Genomic DNA, 17,293 nt, shown 5'->3' on the forward strand with positions numbered 1-17,293 from the left:
AATCACTGCTGTACACAAGTATTTTGTTACCTGAAAGGAGGTGCTTTTGAAAACAGGCTCCTATGGCCTTCTCATTCGTACACAAGGGTGACAGCTACTTGTGTAACATAGAATGCATGAGGTCTTTGGTCTGCAGTTTGTTTTAGTAGTTACTGTCCTTTGCTTCCTAATCATGCTTCTAAACTCTCTGAATCTTTCCTGGGTGGAAACACAGCAATGAAGGCAGAGGCTGTTCTACTCAAAGGAGCAAAGTGGTCTTCAAAACTGGCTATCAGCTGTTTGTACGCTGGAAGCATTGTTTTCACCCTTTGTTTCAATTAGTTTCTCTTAAGTTTTTTTTCAGAAGAATTAAGGCCTACTGCTTTGTAAACTTTGAGAGGAATTGGGTGTTCACTACTACATATGTGTAATGCAAAATTATTAATATAGTTATTCCATAGAGAATACAAACAGTGAGAAAAACAGGTAGCCCTTGAATCAACACGTGTTCACAGACTTTACAAACATTGTTACTTTGGGGTTTTGTTGTTCTTTGGGTTTTTTTGTGTGTGTGGTTTTGTTGTGGTGGGGTTTTTTGTTTTGTTTTCCTCAGTTTCATTTGAAGCCAGAGCAAACTTGTAATTTTAGAAGTGGGATGGTAGGTTTTGGTTTTTTGGTTGTGCCCCTCGACAGGCTGAGGGGGGTGCAATTAAAGAAAAAAAAATCTAGGAAAAAAAATCCTGCCCCGTTCCTGAATATACTTAAAAGATGACTGCCAAATATTAGCATTCGCTACACCTTTATAGTGACTATGATTTAATACGCTTCCTCATCACTACTCAGTACAGTAGTCTGAGGTACTGAAAAGTAAACTTCCCTAGTGACAGGTACAATAAAAACATTGCGAGAGCCAAAAATGAAATGATTTGGTGTAAAACTTCTTAATAAGAAGTAAAGGTTGTTATTATTACGCTATTAAAATGCACAGGAACCTTATCATGGACTATAACTCTCTCATGTACCATCTCGTACAAATACCAAATTGGGGGGCAGGGGGCAAAGCAAAAAATACTTCGATAAGAGTATGTGAAGTAAGAAACCATTACGAATGGATCAGAAGAATATAGACATCATTGGTATAGCCACATATACAGTAGCCTTAGCTCAGGAGTAGCTTTATATAATTAAAATTTCCAGCCAAGTGTAGGAGTTGGGACTTAAAGCAAATGAGATGAGTTTGTGTTTTCCTTCAAGTTTGGGAACCTTATGTATGTATACCATATATATGTATATGTGTGTATGTATATATATATATATATATAAGAAGCACAAAGATAGCTTTTGTTGTGTGTGTTGTTCTTTTTTTTTTTTAAGTAAAGGAGTGGTTCAGGCTGATCAGAGAGAAATTACAAATTAAAACCAAGAACTGAAGTAATTTAGGCCAGGCTATAATTTACTGAGATTCCTTATCTCTGTATTTATATAACTATTTTGAAGTAATACTTAGGATATTATCTGTTTTTAATCATATTTAATTAGTTAACTAATAGTTGCAGGTAACAAATTTTACTTTTCTGGGGTCATTTGTTTCTTTGAAGTTTCATTATAGAAGATTCATTAGGAAACAAATGCTACTTTGCTGTCTATGTTTGTGAAGTGCCAAGTGCTCACTGATGGTGCTCCAGCAAAGGCCAGCCAGCATGAATCCCCTCACAGTCTGAGGCCGGGCACCCTGTCACCTTTGCCAGTACTCTGCAACCTCAGGCTGCAGGTCTCATCTCTGACTGAAAGGAATCAAATCACAGAATCACAGAATAGTTGGGGTTGGAAGGGACCTCTGGAGATCATCTTGTCCAACCCACCTGCTAAAGCAGGTTCACCAGAGCAGATCACACAGGAATGTGTCCAGGTGGGTTTTGAATGTCTCTAGAGGAGACTCCACAACCTCTCTGGGCAGCCTGGTCCAGTGCTCTGGCATCCTCAAAGTAAAGAAGTTTCTCGTATTCAGATTGAACCTCCTGTGCTTCAGTCTGTGCCCTTTGCCCCTCATCTTATCGTTGGGCACCACTGAAAGGAGTCTGATCCCATCCTCTTGACATCCACCCTTGAGATATTTATAAACATTCATGAGATCCCCTCTCAGCCTTCTTTTCTCCAGGCTGAACAGACCCAGCTCTGAAGTTTACAAGGAGCAAATGGAAACTGAGCCTCGTGCTACTGATATTTAACTAGGAATGTAAAATTACAGTGAGAGAATGTCAAGGTTGCAGTACACGGAGCTGAGACACCTTTGGCAATTGTCAGGATTGGTTTGATGTGTTGCAAGTCAAGTGTGTTGCACAAAACCGTGATGATAAAATTTTTCAGAAGATAAAATTTGAGCAGCAAACATGAAATACAGGCAATGCTTTGTGTCATGAAAAGTAAATGTCAGCAAGAGAGGCAGAAGAGCTTCAGCAAGTTGCAGATCAGTCTTCTAAAATGGTCTGTGAGTCTAAAACTTGCCATGGGCACCCTTTCAATGTGAAGAGGGCCCGGTGACCTTCCCTGCTCATAGGGAACTTCCCAGTCACTGTTGCAGTTCATCAAACTCCATGTTGTCTCTAACGAAACACTAATGGAACTCCTTAGTTAGACATTAAGAATAGCCAGCAGTAGCATTGCTATATGTAAATGCAAAATCACAGTTGCTAAACAAGTACTTCAATGTAAATCACTAAGTGCTGATTACAGTGTGCTAAAATATATAAACTTTGTCATCACAGCCCTGTTGAAAAGGTCATCTTTTTCCTTATCGTTACAAGAACATGGAACCTCAAAGCTCTAGGATGCAGTTCTTGCTATGTTACAAAATAAAAACATAGTAAGTTACATTGGATAATACAGTGGTAGTCTCAGCATATCTCAACCACTGAAAGAATCTTTAATGATAATTAACACACAGGCTAGAAAGGCAGCCGCAAAGATCATTCTAACAGGTGAATCCATGTATTATTCTGGCAAATTATTTTGTTGAGGAAAAACTGTAGAAATCTAAATTGTAGTCTGTGTGAAATGAACCAGAGCCTTCAGCACCATAAGCTGCATTTCCAGAGGTTCCTCCATAGGTTGTGTGTCCAAACAATCTTGTGGCGGTGAATCTAGTGAACAATAATGGCATAGTAGCAAGAATCTTCAGTAAAGTGAGGCCTGTTTGCCATCCAGAATAGTACCCAGTAAGCATGTTGTTTTCCTGCTTTTTTTTTAACTGGGTTGTTTATGGATCAGTGCCCCTTTTTATGTGTCCAGATGATTACGAATCCGTATCAAGCTTTGGATAGTTTGCACCAAGTCTCTGTAGATGGAAAATACTTAGGTTAAAGAACATAACTAGCTGCTCTGTAGCAAACTCCATACTGGTGATTGGACACTGCTTGCATGAACCAGAATTACTGCAGACTCTCTGGATAGCTCTGTCAAGCCATTTATTTAATACTATAATAATAAGGGTTTATTCTGATGTTGTCCTGTTGGAAGACATTTTGATCCGGTGGTCTGAGCAACACAGCATTGAAATCAGCGGACAGATGTTGCTCTGCTGGCAGTGTGCTGTCTCAAACAACTTGCTGTGGTCCCAATTGCTAATGTAACAGCACCAGTCCACCTGCAGGTGTGCTGTGGGCAGAGTTACCAAGGGCTGTATGCTAGGTATGGTCTGTCCCTGTTCTCACCACAAAACGGTAAATTAAGCTCTCTGCGGCAGAGTTCAAAATTCCTGGAGTGGTCAGGGATTTTCACACTACTTTAAAGTTACTGCAGAGGGGGAAAAAAACTGCATAGAATGCTCTCAACTGCTCTCTACCCATTTTTGATTTCCTTGATATTTGATTTCAGTTCTCATCTGAAGAGATTAAATCGAGTTCAGCCTCTTGGCCTAATTACATTGATATGTATTGGGCCTCAACCTCATAGCCAAATTATTTTGATTATATACTGGGCCCTCATATGGTTTTGAAAATCAATTTGTGCAAGTCCCTTCTGTGTGTTCTCATGTTCTTTGTTTAGTTTCAGCAAATTGTAGTTTCATTTAAAGTATATTTTAGATATAATCCAGAATGCTTTCGTAGCCCCTTCCGAGGCTTCCTTGGCAAGAAATGAGCTCTTCTGGGTGCTATAGATCAGACCTCTGTTAATCTTAATAAAACATAAGTCCATGGAGGCTACTTAGTATACTAAAAGGAAAAAAAGGAAGATATTAATTCTGCATTAATATAAGCATTCTCCCTCTGTTCTCAAACTAATGATTTGCACAGAAAGTGTTCTGTGTACCTGCATTTCACAGGGAGTCTTAATCATGTGTTGACTGGTACAAGTTTCACCTATCCAGATTTTGTAGTCCAGAGTTTTTATCTCGTTCTTGCTGGTATGTGGCTTGTTGCTGCCATCCTGGGGTGGTACACACACTGATATAGACTTGAATTCGGTGGTGATGCTCATTAGAGGGAGGAAATTCACAGATTAGTGTTGGACTGATCTGTGTCAAGAAACACCATATAGGATACTGTACCTAGCACTGTGTTTTCTTCAGGCAGAGAGAGAAAATCTCTCTTGCCTTGTGCTTGGGAGGCAATCTGATGTTTGTCACAAGTATGCCATCCAGTTTTTTAATTGTGAATGACAGATGCATCCAGGTTATTTTATTGTCATCTTCAAATCCTTAACCTGTTCAGACCAGTTTATCTGAGAAAGCAATATGAAAACTTGCTGCATTGTTATAAAGTTGACTCTAGACTTCACTTGAAAGCCCTGTTGATTTAGCAAACCAGAAGGATTTGTGTGCTTTAGTCTGCTTCAGTCTGCTTCAGTTGTTAGTGAGTGTTCTTAGAAAGGTAAGGTCAGGCAGAGTCCTTCTGTTTGCCAATGTTTGGTCAAGGTAGCTTGAATACCAGCTCTTTGGGTGACTGTCAGGAAGTGAGGAATAGGGTCTTCTGAAAGACTTGTTGACACACATGAGATGCAGAGTGGATCCTCCTTCCAGATCTCAGTACTCTGTCTCTCTTATGTCTTAGATGGCTGACCAAAAGTACAAGTTGCTGTGTAGGCTCTTTGATCAATTTAATTTAAAAAGAAGAATTGGCTGTAACTGCAGATGTGCTTGGTTTACTTGCATCTTTCCCTGGTCACAAACTTAGTGTCATGCTCTGATCTATACTTGGCTGTGTACAAGTCAGGGGATGAAGGATCCAGCTTTTCTTAAAAAGGTGATGTTGAGACAAGAATGTACCACATCCTGCTTGATGCAGGAGGGCTCAAGGGAAGAAGGGATGCAAGGACTATTTATCTTGAACTGTCATGACTGGCAAGAAACCTCCTTTTCTCCTCCATGCCGTTCACTCTCTTGAATTCAATTTAAGCTTATTCAAGGGAACTGAAGACCATAGACTCTTTTTTTAATTGTTAAAAGTCAGAATCACGCTGGTCCTGATTGTCTTAATGTTTGTAAATCTATGTAAAGTTTTTAAAAACTAAACTGATCATAAAACCTGAGGATGTGTTTTAATTATGATCTGAAGAAACACATTCTCAATTTGACTTTCTTTTCTAGAGTAATTTGTACGTATTTTTAGTGATTTATCTGCACTTTTGGAATTGCGTTTGTCTTTGAGTATATAAAGATTTGGGTAGGAGGGAGCTGTTTGTCAGAACAAGGGGAAGAATAGGTGTTTCCCATTCTAGTCACAGGAAGAGAATTGATAAAAGTATATCTGCAGTTTGACTGTTCTGCTGACAAATGAGCTGTTCACTGATGTAGCACAGGTTCATCAGTTGTGGTTTCTGAAGTAGTTTGGTTTGTTATTGGAAGGAAGAAGCTGAGCTTGGCTCTTCCGTCTGAACTAATGAGCACTGGACCATCGTGAAAAGTATGTTGCCTTGAAATCTTTAGCAAATTAATACACAGACTTTTTAGTCTGAATTTGTGTTCTTTTCAGAGAGGCGGATGATTGCTGAGCTGTGTGGCTGAAGTTGACTCAGGTTCTCTAGGTGCTCTTCCATCCCAGAGCTGGATCTGCAAGCTCTGGAGGCCAGTTCTCTCGTGGTAGAACCACAGTGCCCTGTGCAAAGGTTATTTGGTACAGCTGTGTAGTGTAATCAAATAATAATGAACTGGAAACCGTTTTGGCAGCTTCCTGGTATGTGCTGGCTGACTGACTGGAGCGTGACGGAAAAGCAGGGGTGATGATGGTTGGTGGTAGAAAGGAGGAGGAAATCTGCTGGATACATTGGCCAGTGATTCAGGGCTAGAATTACACTGGAGTCATCACCGCTAGATGGGAAGTTGCCATAGCAACAAAAAATGCTTGCTTTCAGCATTTCTAATTAAAATGTTATCCGTCCTCTTAAATAACCACTTTCAGCTAATTTTAGATTTTTTCTGCCGTTTAGAATACTTGGTTCCCCGAGGTGTGTGCTGCTGTAGGATACCGCAGTGTACGCATGTGTGCAGGCACATGTGAGCTGTTGTTAATTCAAAACGGAGAATTTGTTTGGGAATAGAGGAAACAGGAAAGCGGCTTTTCCTGTTCCAAGTAATGAACAAAAACCAGGTGGCAGTGGAAGATAGCCTGTTCAGAAAACCAGCATCAGGCTCAAGCACAATATTGAAAGTACAGAATCCTGTGTAGTAATAGTGCTATAATGTACTTTAATTAGCTTTTATTATTTAATACAGGGTAAGTCATTACTTACTAATTTTAGTGCTGTTTTTCTTTCTGCTTAGTCTATTTATATTTTTATTTGGAATCCTTTTAAAAAAAAAATGAATTAATGTATAGAATTTAACATGTAGATCACTTGTATTTCAGCAAAAAGCTTTTTAAACATTTAGTGTTTGCATTTTTCAGACTATTTCACTTTTTAATCCAGTGTAACAGTTATTAATTGTACATAAATGCTTTTAACTTGCTGGTGTATTCCATTTTTACTGAAACAAGTTCTACAGTATTTTTGGCAACTTAAGACTTCTGGTCTACAGTATATTGTCTCCCCTGATTTTTTTTCTATAAGGCTGTATGCATTTTTGCTGTGTTTAAGGAAAACTAAATATTGTTTTCAGCCATGTCTTCGTGTGTATAATATAACAATTGTTGATGTGTTCTTGAAGCATATACATTTCTCTTCCAGTTAAGCTACTAGAACAAAACTTGATAAAATTACCATCTTGGAGACTCTGAAGGTAGATAAATTTGTGTGGTAACATTTCCATGTGTACACTCCCAGACCACATGGAAATTGCTGTGAATAAGCTATTCTGGAAATGGTTTTAGCCATATCCCTATGAAAATGCCATTGATACAGTTTCATGCAGGGATGAAACACTGCTTTCATATCTGCTAAAACTCAAGCTGCCAGAGTAGCAGCATTACAACTTGATTTCCATTGTGAGTCCCATTCCCATGTAATTTTTTCCCAATTTCTTATCATGTGAGCACTTTCTCAAAAGGAGAATATGTTCTTTCTTTTAAGAGAAAAGTGCCAAGGTGTATTCAGATGTATGTGCTTCAGTGTAAAATAGTTAGCAAATTTTAAAGACTTCCACAGCAAATTACAGTCCTACAAAATGAATTACAATACTTGCAGTAAAATTTTCTGCTCAGCTGATTCTATGTTTTTAGTGTAGGTCATTCACAGATGTTTTATCATTCTTGTAAAGAACATAATGAAGTTATTTGTATTTTAAAAGTTCACTATTGCCTACTATTGCCTACTTAAAACCTGCTTTTACTACTTCAAAAAAGGAAAGAGAACAGCAGCATCACAAGTTCTGACAGGCTTTTGTTAATGATGCATTTTATTCAGCTTGAGAGAGTGTACTGTCAGGTATAGTCTGGGAAATAACAGCAAACTGGAAACCTATAGGTGAGAACCATTTATTCTGGTTTTATGTTATAAAGTTCATACGGAGCTACAGCGACAATCTGATAAGGATTATTACAGTAAAAGCAACTTGCTCTGAGTAGGCAGTAAACTGCTGCAAATCTTTGTGAATGTTTTAGAAGCTGCTGAAGCTACTACAGTAATAAGACTCACTCCTTTAACGTTCTGTCAAAGCCTGAAGGCCCCAGCCAAGCTTAGGACTCTAGCGATGAGGCACAGGACAAATGGGCAGTGAAAGGTTCACCTGCTGTACATAGGCAAGGCCCCGTGATCCCTTTGAAGCTGAAGTTAGGCAGCCAAAATACCTTGGAGGCCAGACTTCTCAGGGAAAAGGTGAGAGTAGCTCAAGAGCTACATTTTTTGAAAGTTTCTTTTCAATTGACTGATAACTTCAAATAAATGGACTACTGCATGTAACAAGGTGATCTGTTCCCATCTCTATGAGGGCTGTGGTACAGAAATTAACACTGAAAAGATGGAACAAAAGAATAGATACCTATACATCCAGATTATGTTGAATACAGCAATTGGATTAAAAGATTATTTTGCTTTGTTTATTTCTGTAATAAAAATAGATCTTTTAGTAGACTTTCTCTCAAGTTCAGCTGCAATTAACTGCTTTGATTTATTTTTAAACAGGTGTCAAACAAAAAATCAAACAGCACTCCTCCCCCAGCACAACTATCTAAAATCAAAGTACCAGCACCACAGACAGTACTGAAGAAGGAAAAGCGGCAGAGTTCATCAAGGTTTAATGTTAGCATTAACCGGGAGCTTCAGAAACTGCCAGCTTTAAAAGGTATGTCTGTCTTTAGAATGGCTCTTGTGGGCAATCTTGGGCATGAGACAGAGATACAAGAAGTATGACAGTTGAGATGTATCTGGAAAACGTGCATTTAGATATCAAATATACACATGTGCAGATGTGCACATACCTGCATGTGCAAACACACTTGTTGTTGGGTTTGGGTTTTGTGGTTTTTTTGGGGTTGGTTGTTTTGTTTGTTTGGTTGTGTTGTGTTTTGTTTTGGTTTTGGTTTTTTTTCTGCCAGTCCTTATATGAGGACTTCTAGTGTGCTGCCTTCTTGGAAATCAGTATAGAAAATATGTAGGTTTCTTCAACCCAGAAATGTCTGCGTGAAAGTATATTCACTTGCTTAACACAAAAGCAGAATATTTGGGCCCTCTATGCAAAATATCAGGCATCTGTCTCAGTGCAGCATTCTCAAACTGTGCTTTGTTTGTACTAAAATAACATCATGGCGTATTTATTGGTCTGGTTTTCCTGAGCGTGGGTCAAGCAAAGTGACGTCTTTTTAGTGAATATGAATCTTTCATTTTCCAATTTTAAGGCTTTGTGATCTTTTGGAATTATATTTACTGCCATCTGTGATGAAAAAACAATGACAATTGATGCGTCTTCTCTTACTAACGTGGCTTTTATCATCTTTATTTTAGGCACTGTCTGTGGTATAGGTACATGTTTGCATAGTGTGCTTATGGTAGTTTGTAGTAGTGTTAGGGCAGAATTTTCCAGGTATGTTCACATGTACTGATGAGTTGATTTGCTCTAAAGATTTATTTAAGAAAAAAAAATAAGCTGTTTTGAGGTGTGACATATGCTGCTTTCCAGCGTTCAAAGTTGGCACTGAAAGCCTAATCGATTACTGAAATGCTGAGTAGTACTATTGTAGGCAATGTGAAAATGTCAAGGGAAAGGACTTTTTTTTTTTTCCTCCAGTCATTGTTTTCTTGATATAATGCATTAGTGTTTCTTCAAAATAAGAAACCTAGCTTGTCAGCCCATATGAGTTATAATACTTTGCATACAGATCAAATTAGACTGCAAGATTCTTCTCTTCACATGGATACTCTTTTTTCAGAAAGATTATGAAATAATGTCCATCATGTCAGTATAGCATAGCAATCTATATTCAAGATACTGCTTAAAATTTTTTAAGACTTAACTGCTGTTTATTTAATTAGTGAATTTGAATCTAGTTTATTAAATTTGTAAATAAGACTGTTTAGTGGCACAGATTATGAATAGTATGTCATCATGAATAAGCTGTTGCATCCATCATCTTTGCCAGGTCTTGGGAAACGGGAGAGGTGCCCGAGGATTGGAGGAAAGCAAATGTCACTCCAGTCTTCAAAAAGGGCAAGGAGGAGGACCCGGGTAATTATAGACCGGTCAGCCTCACCTCTGTCCCTGGGAAAGTAATGGAACGACTTATCCTTGGTGCCATCTCAAGGCATATCAAGGATAACAGGGTCATTAGGGGCAGTCAACATGGCTTCACCAAGGGGAAGTCGTGCTTGACCAACGTCATAGGAAAGAACCCAGAGAGTTGTGGTCAATGGGGCAGAGTCCGGTTGGAGGCCTGTATCTAGTGGAGTGCCTCAGGGGTCAGTGCTGGGGCCAATATTATTCAATATATTCATTAACGATTTGGACGAGGGAAATGAGTGTACTATCAGCAAGCTGGGAGAAGTGGCTGACACGCCAGAAGGCTGTGCTGCCATCCAGCGTGACCTGGACAGGCTGGAGAGTTGGGCAGGGAATAACCTGATGAAATTTAACAAGGGAAAGTGTAGAGTCCTGCATCTGGGCAGGAACAACCCCAGGTTCCAGTATAGGTTGGGAAATCACATATTAGAGAGCAGTGAAGGAGAAAGGGATGTGGGGGTCCTGGTGGACAACAGGATGACCATGAGCCAGCACTGTGCCCTTGTAGCCAGGAAGGCCAATGGCATCCTGGGGTGTATTACAAGGGGGTGGTTAGTAGGTCAAGAGAGGTCCTCCTTCCCCTCTACTCTGCCCTGGTGAGACCCCGTCTAGAATACTGTGTCCAGTTCTGGGCCCCTCAGTTCAAGAAGGACAGGGAACTGCTGGAGAGGGTCCAGCGCAGGGCAACAAAGATGATTGAGGGAGTGGAGCACCTCCCTTATGAGGAAAGTCTGAGGGAGCTAGGTCTTTTTAGTTTGGAGAAGAGGAGACTGAGGGGTGACCTTATTAATGTTTATAAATATATAAAGGGTGAGTGTCACGAGGATGGAGCCAGGCTCTTCTAGGTGGCAAACAATGATAGAACAAGGGGTAACAGCATCAAGCTGGAACACAAGAGGTTCCACTTAAATTTGAGAAGAAACTTCTCAGTGAGGGTGACAGAGCACTGGAACAGGCTGCCCAGGGAGGTTGTGGAGTTTCCTACTCTGGAGACATTCAAAACCAACCTGGACATGTTCCTGTGCAACCTCACCTAGGCGTTCCTGCTCCAGCAGGGGGATTGGACTGGATGATCTTTTGAGGTCCCTTCCAATCCCTAACATTCTGTGATACTGTGATCCAGGGTGTGACATAAGCAAATAACACTGAATTCGTGATTTTTATAATAAGTCATGCGTATGGCTTCATTGACTGGCATAACCTTTTGTTCGAAGACTCCGCTGCAAAGAAACATGTTTCTTGGCCTAGAACCTCTGTTGTGTCCCGTTTTAAATAGTGCATTTCTGGTAGTGCCTGGGACCGTCAGCTCAGGGAGGCTAGAACTGAGCGTTCACTTAGAAGCAGAGCGAATAGTGAGCTGCAAACGAGACAACTGAGAGCAGATGTGGGGAAGTAATCTATTTTAGCAGGAGATGAGGTGAAGTTTTAGATCTGTTTCCACCTTTGCTCTGCAGTTTAAACTAGTAGGCCAATGAAGGGCAGAAGAGTGCTTGTTTGTTCTTGAGAGGGAAAAAAAATAAAGTGAAAAACTACATAAGGTATGTTCTGAGAGTGTTCTAGCATTTTTGATGCAACTTACCTGGATGAGGAGAAATGGTAAAAATATTGTTATGCATATGCATTATATTTGCTTTTCAGTTTGCTCTGAAGTTCTTCAGCTTATCTCTGGTGGATCTCTGAGGCTGTTTGTGTGTCCCCAGGCTGCCGAGGGTCAAATTGTATTGAAACACTGGTGAAGTTGCAGACCTAGTGATGGGTAGTAATTACTGTCTCTACTAATAAAACTATGTCCAGTCTCGCGGATCATAGCAGGTGTTTGTATAATTGCTGTGCTCACTACATGTACTCACTTATGACTTAATTCCCACCTGTTAGGGTTGCTGAGAATGCTGTTCACCGGTCACCCTGTTCTCCTGATGTGTGTACGTAGGTATGGGACTTGACATGCATTTAGTGCGTCAAGTGAAGCTGGGAAACCTTCTTTTTGGACAGCTCTAAGTGTGGTGTTTAATTTCTGTGCCTGGACAGGAGTTAAAGCAGGCTGACAGGCTGTAATTTAAAGAACTGAGATGATTAAGGCAGGTTTGACTTTTATGAAGCGCTGGGAAGAACATAGCGTTCCTTCAGGTTAGCAGTGTTTAACCAGCTTGCAACATTCAGACTCCAGTTACTCATAACGGGTGGCTGTATTTCTATGGCTACAGTACCTTGGAAACCTTTCTTCTATCTGTAGTAGACAAAGAGGTGTGTATTCTCTTCATAAATATTGGGTTGACTATGCTGTGATGTACTTTACATGAGATTGTATTTAAACAGCATATAGATTGAGGTTAACTTCACATACTTGAAGGTCTGTGTGAGATTTATGAAAGCTTGTAACTGTTAAACTCTAAATGGCCTGCGGCATTGCTGTGATTATCACCTTTCTTCTGTGCCACAGGGCTGGAGTTGAGGTCAGCAGATCACTTGAAATGGTGATAGGAACTGCCAAAGTGGGTTTTCATCAAGATTTCTTGTTTAGGAACTACTTTGCCTTTTAATCTGAAGTAGTCTCAATTTTTGTCTTTGGGCGTGCTGCAAACTCTCTTGGGCGTTGCACAAAAGTGCTGATGCCGGCTGTCTGGAAATACCAGCCCATATGCCCTGGTGACTGGTGTTAGCGTGGTATGATTTATATTCACTGGAGCAGCTTATGATTAACATTGCGTGCCCTTAGTTTATTCAGGAAAAGGAGGAGCAGGATAGATCAGTGCAAAAAGAAAAGGAAATAAATTTTGAGTTAAGAGGCTCTAAGAATAGAGATGAACATAGAAAAGAGAAGTCTCTGATGCAATTGGTTTGTGGAGCGTCGAGATCCATATGTTAGCAAAGCTGCGAGCCAGGGAAGCTCCCTGCAGCACAGTGCAATGCAACCTGATTTAGTTTGGGTAGAACAGGTAGATTGTCTGCCCACAGGTACCCCTGAAGTACCTCTGGAGAAGCACCTTCAGAGCTGTGTCAAACATCTTGACAAGATCTTACCTGTTTTCACCAAACAAGAAGAAATTCAGTGTCAACGAACTTGTGTTATGTTAATTTCTGCTTAGGTGGTTCACTTTGTTAGAGAACATACGTAGTGCTGGTACTTCAGTTACAGAAACCCAATCTTTGTTTTTAGTTGCTTATTGGGAAAAATCACTTATTGGCTTTAAAGGTGTGCTTTGTTTTGTTACAATTTGCAAACTTGCAGATCAATGCCTTGGTTACATCAAATATAAATGACAAAGGGTGTTTCAGCCTTCAGAAACTTGCCAATTTCTTCATTTTTGCTTTCTTAAGAAAACAGCTTGTAACTTAGGATATATTGAAGTTGTTTACAGATTTAAGAACGTGTTCTGTATGAGATAAAGAACTTTAAGTGTTCAGTATGAATATTTAATAAATACACTAAAAAGTACTATATCTAAGCCTGTATGTACCTGACCCCTGACACACTGAAGCAGTTTGTATTCTTTGCAACTGCCCACATCAACTGTATGCAAGAAGTTTGAATTCATTGTTTACATCATGGATAAGTTTTTGTGGTTAATTAACAAATAATTCCACAGTGTCTGTCATTTAGTTTGTCATGTACCAGTGTTTATTTCTGGTGACGTTGATGGGTCATCATCTTTAGTTCTCGATTGTAGGTTATCTCTATGAACTTCTGACACGCAAATACATTATTTACTGGAAGAAGCACTAGAGCTTGAGTATGTGATGTATATGTGCTACTCATCTAGCTGTGTTCGTTCAGTTTTGAGAAAACACTTTTGAGAGTGTCTTGGTATGTTATGAGTTGCATGCTTATTGTTTGTGCACTTGATGGCTGCAATAATACATTTTCACTTCAGCTCTTGGGGAGTTAGTATACCAAGACCATCATACAGATCAAGTCTCTAAAATTTGAAACAAAGAAAATGACTTGGATTTAATGCTGAGGGAAAGGAAGGATACTTTTTTAAGGAGTTAATTGCATTTACTTCAGATCTAGCTGCTTTATCTTTTTCTTCTCTTAAATGCCTATTAAGAAAACTTCACCACACAAACATTTGTAAGTTCTCTAAGCTGAATTTACTACCTAACTATTAGGAGATAAAATTTAATGTTTCTTCAATTTTCCCTGGGATGTTTTTTGAAAACTTTTTAATGTAAAAAAAAAAAAGGGTGGCGGCAGGAGAGGGGGTCCCTTCTGTTTTTCGCAGAGAATAGAGTTGTCCCTTACCAAATGAGAGCAGGATGCGAGTGTTGTCGTCTGCAGGGCTGAGGTTGTTCTTAAGGACTCACTGTGAACTGACCAAGATCAGAAAGAAACAAAAAAAATAGAACAGCCAGCAGTGTGGCATTTCGCAACTGATTGACTGGCAACCTAAATGTTAATGTGTTTCACTTCTATTTAAGACTATGAACACAGACACGGCTTCCGCCCCCCCCGTACTATCGCACTAATTATGTATTTTGAAGATGTTCCCTTGCCCATTACGTACATTTCATTTATATGCTACAAGGGATTTTTAACAGTATGAACAGGTGAGCATACTTGTATTTGTACACATTATTTTGCAAGGATGTGCTGATTTTAGTAAACTGTAAATGTGCAGTGTTGAGAAGTAACTGTTGTACCAAGCAGTGAGATTTTTTTGAGAATGTGGTCTGAATCCCTGTAATCTATAAGGCAATGTTGCAATGATAATTTTTAAATGCAATACTAAGATGTGCTAGCTGGGATAATAGCTTTTATACACTGCCAAATACAACTGTGCCACAAATCTATCTTTCAATGAATATTACTTGCAGGTTAAAGTTAATGTTCTTTGTCAGTCCTAGAATAACAAATTTGGGAGGGGGCTGGGGCGGGGAGGGAGTGTCAGTGCTCCATAATATTCTGAAGTGTTGCAGAATTTCCCTATGAGCATGTGTCAGTCATGCCTATGTAAATTTGGGTATGATTCAAAAATATGCTGCCTCCTTTTTTGTATTATTTCTGTCTGTGTTTTAAAGCTGGGTAGAAATACTTTTATAGCTCTATAGGGGTTTCCTATGATCACCATGTCATGGCTTCGTTCATGGATTTGGAGTTGGTTTTTTGTTTCTTTTTTAGGTAAAAGTGAATGTTTTACATAATCTTAAAAATGTTGACTACAATTTACCTTTTATTTTCAAATACAGTTCCTAATTTATTTACAGAATTATTGTTTACCTCTTGAAGTTGGATTTTTGATCTTGAAAATGTGGATATAATATGAAGTTATATGAAGGTAGGAAGAAATGAGCTCTGACAGATGTGAACATCTAGTTAGTGCTGAGAAGTATAGAACATGGTGTTTTCTGTGCTTTTTTCTTAATGGAAAATAACTGCAGGTGATATGATTCAACTGATTCTGGTATTTTGTTGTTGAAGATCTTGCTGTGCGTGTTGATCAGCATGGTTTTGACCTGGTGGAAATGTCTGTTTCTGACTTAGTACTCTTAATGTTAAAATCATGGTATCAGTTGTATCTATTGAAAATTAAAAAAAAAAAAAAGGAAAACATGATGGGTCATAAAGGTACCATTTTTCTGAGCACATTTCATGTAGAGTGCATGGTTTCTTTAGGCTTCAGAACTGTGCCAAATTCTGAGTCTTGTCTGTTCAAGAGAAGAACGTCAGGGTGGTGTCTCAACTTGTCTGCCTGTGATACAGGACTCTGATAGGGAGACAAGGGTTATTAAAGCTTTCCTAATGTTTTTAAGTCATAAATGGCTGTCTAGGAGATAGCTCTGTGTTCATCATCTGTGCAGAATTAAAGTCTGATGAATCAAGATTGCAGAAGAGGTGATTCCAGTTTAAGATTCTGATACTTAAAAAAAAAAAAATGATGGGACCAAATTTTCTTTGATAAAACTCCTGTAATAATGAGGAAGGAGGTGAAACTTGAGAATTTCTCAAGAGGTCAGGAATGGTATGTTGTGTGTTTCAACTGTAGAGCACAGACAAGTAAGCAAAACTGATATCAAGGTAAATTAAAAGAAAAAGTAAAGTATAGTTCTCTCTGCCGTGGAGAAATACAACCATATATGTTGGTAATTCCCACAAACTCATATCATGGTAAGATCAAACTCAGGCAGGGCATGTTACCTGTTCATTTAAAACTAGCATCTATTTTTGCGATACAAAAGACTGACTGGATATATGCAACTAATTGAATTTATGGGAATCATAGTGATAATGGACTACTTTAGGCTTTTGAGGACCACTTTTCTTAGGAGCTGAGACTGGGGATCTCAATGTTTAATGTGACTTTGATCTCAGAAATTTACTCTTGCCATTTGTAAATTAGGTGGAGAACAAAGGTGCAGTAGTTCAACCTTTCCAGTTTAGTCACTCTTGTGTGCATGTATGGCAAGTAAGGAGTTCTGTCCAACTGTTTAGCTAAAAGTATTTTATGCAAAGTAAGATAGTAGATTAAATGAGATAATACTACTATAGAAGATAATTTGTCGTAAGACGTAATGCATTTAAAAGGCAAAACACTGAGGCAAAACAAATTAATTTTTATGCAAAACATTGATTTATACAGTTTTGTGAAACAGATTATGCTCTTCTCACTTACACATGAAATACATTGGACTGACTCAGTATGCTAAGTGCCATCCTTCTCGTCCTCTCTGTGTTCATTCTTTTATAGTATTTTTGGCAGCCCAATGTTGTATTGAATTTATTGAAACAAAAAGTCCATAAAGGAAAATACTGCAGAAGCTCACTCTTTCATCAGATTGGTTAGGTGTCCGTGAGTGCATGTATTGTATCCTGTGAAAGAACTGTGGAGACTTTCTTTGCTATGTTAATTTAGTAAGTTTGGTTTTGAACCTTGAGCTTTAAGACATTATCATAGTGTTGCATAAACAGACTTTCCTGTATTTAATTTTCTTTTAAATGTTTAGAGGAATTATTAAAATATGTGTGTGGTAAGCATATACATTTCTTAAAGCAAAATCTGGCAATTGTTTGTTCATACAGGAAAATATGACCTATCTAGCTTCCACTAGACCAGGTTGCTCAAAGCCCCATCCAGCCTGGCCTTGAACACTTCCAGGGATGCGGCAGCCACAGCTTCTCTGGGCAGCCTGTGCCAGTGCCCCACCACCCTCATGGGGAAGAAATCATAAATT

The 17,293-nt window shown here is 39.0% G+C and overlaps 1 protein-coding gene across 1 annotated transcript in view; it reads left to right on the plus strand.

The window, feature by feature from the left end:
* The window catches only part of PPP2R5C (protein phosphatase 2 regulatory subunit B'gamma), an 85,936-nt gene that overhangs the window by 8,474 nt on the left and 60,169 nt on the right, over nucleotides 1–17,293 (plus strand). The window contains exon 3 of the mRNA XM_065838709.2: nucleotides 8,533–8,692. Coding sequence (XP_065694781.1) covers nucleotides 8,533–8,692 — 160 coding nt within the window. The remainder of the gene's footprint in view (nucleotides 1–8,532; nucleotides 8,693–17,293) is intronic.

Source organism: Patagioenas fasciata, chromosome 5, assembly GCF_037038585.1.
Source record: "Patagioenas fasciata isolate bPatFas1 chromosome 5, bPatFas1.hap1, whole genome shotgun sequence".
Classification (NCBI taxonomy): Eukaryota; Metazoa; Chordata; class Aves; order Columbiformes; family Columbidae; genus Patagioenas; species Patagioenas fasciata.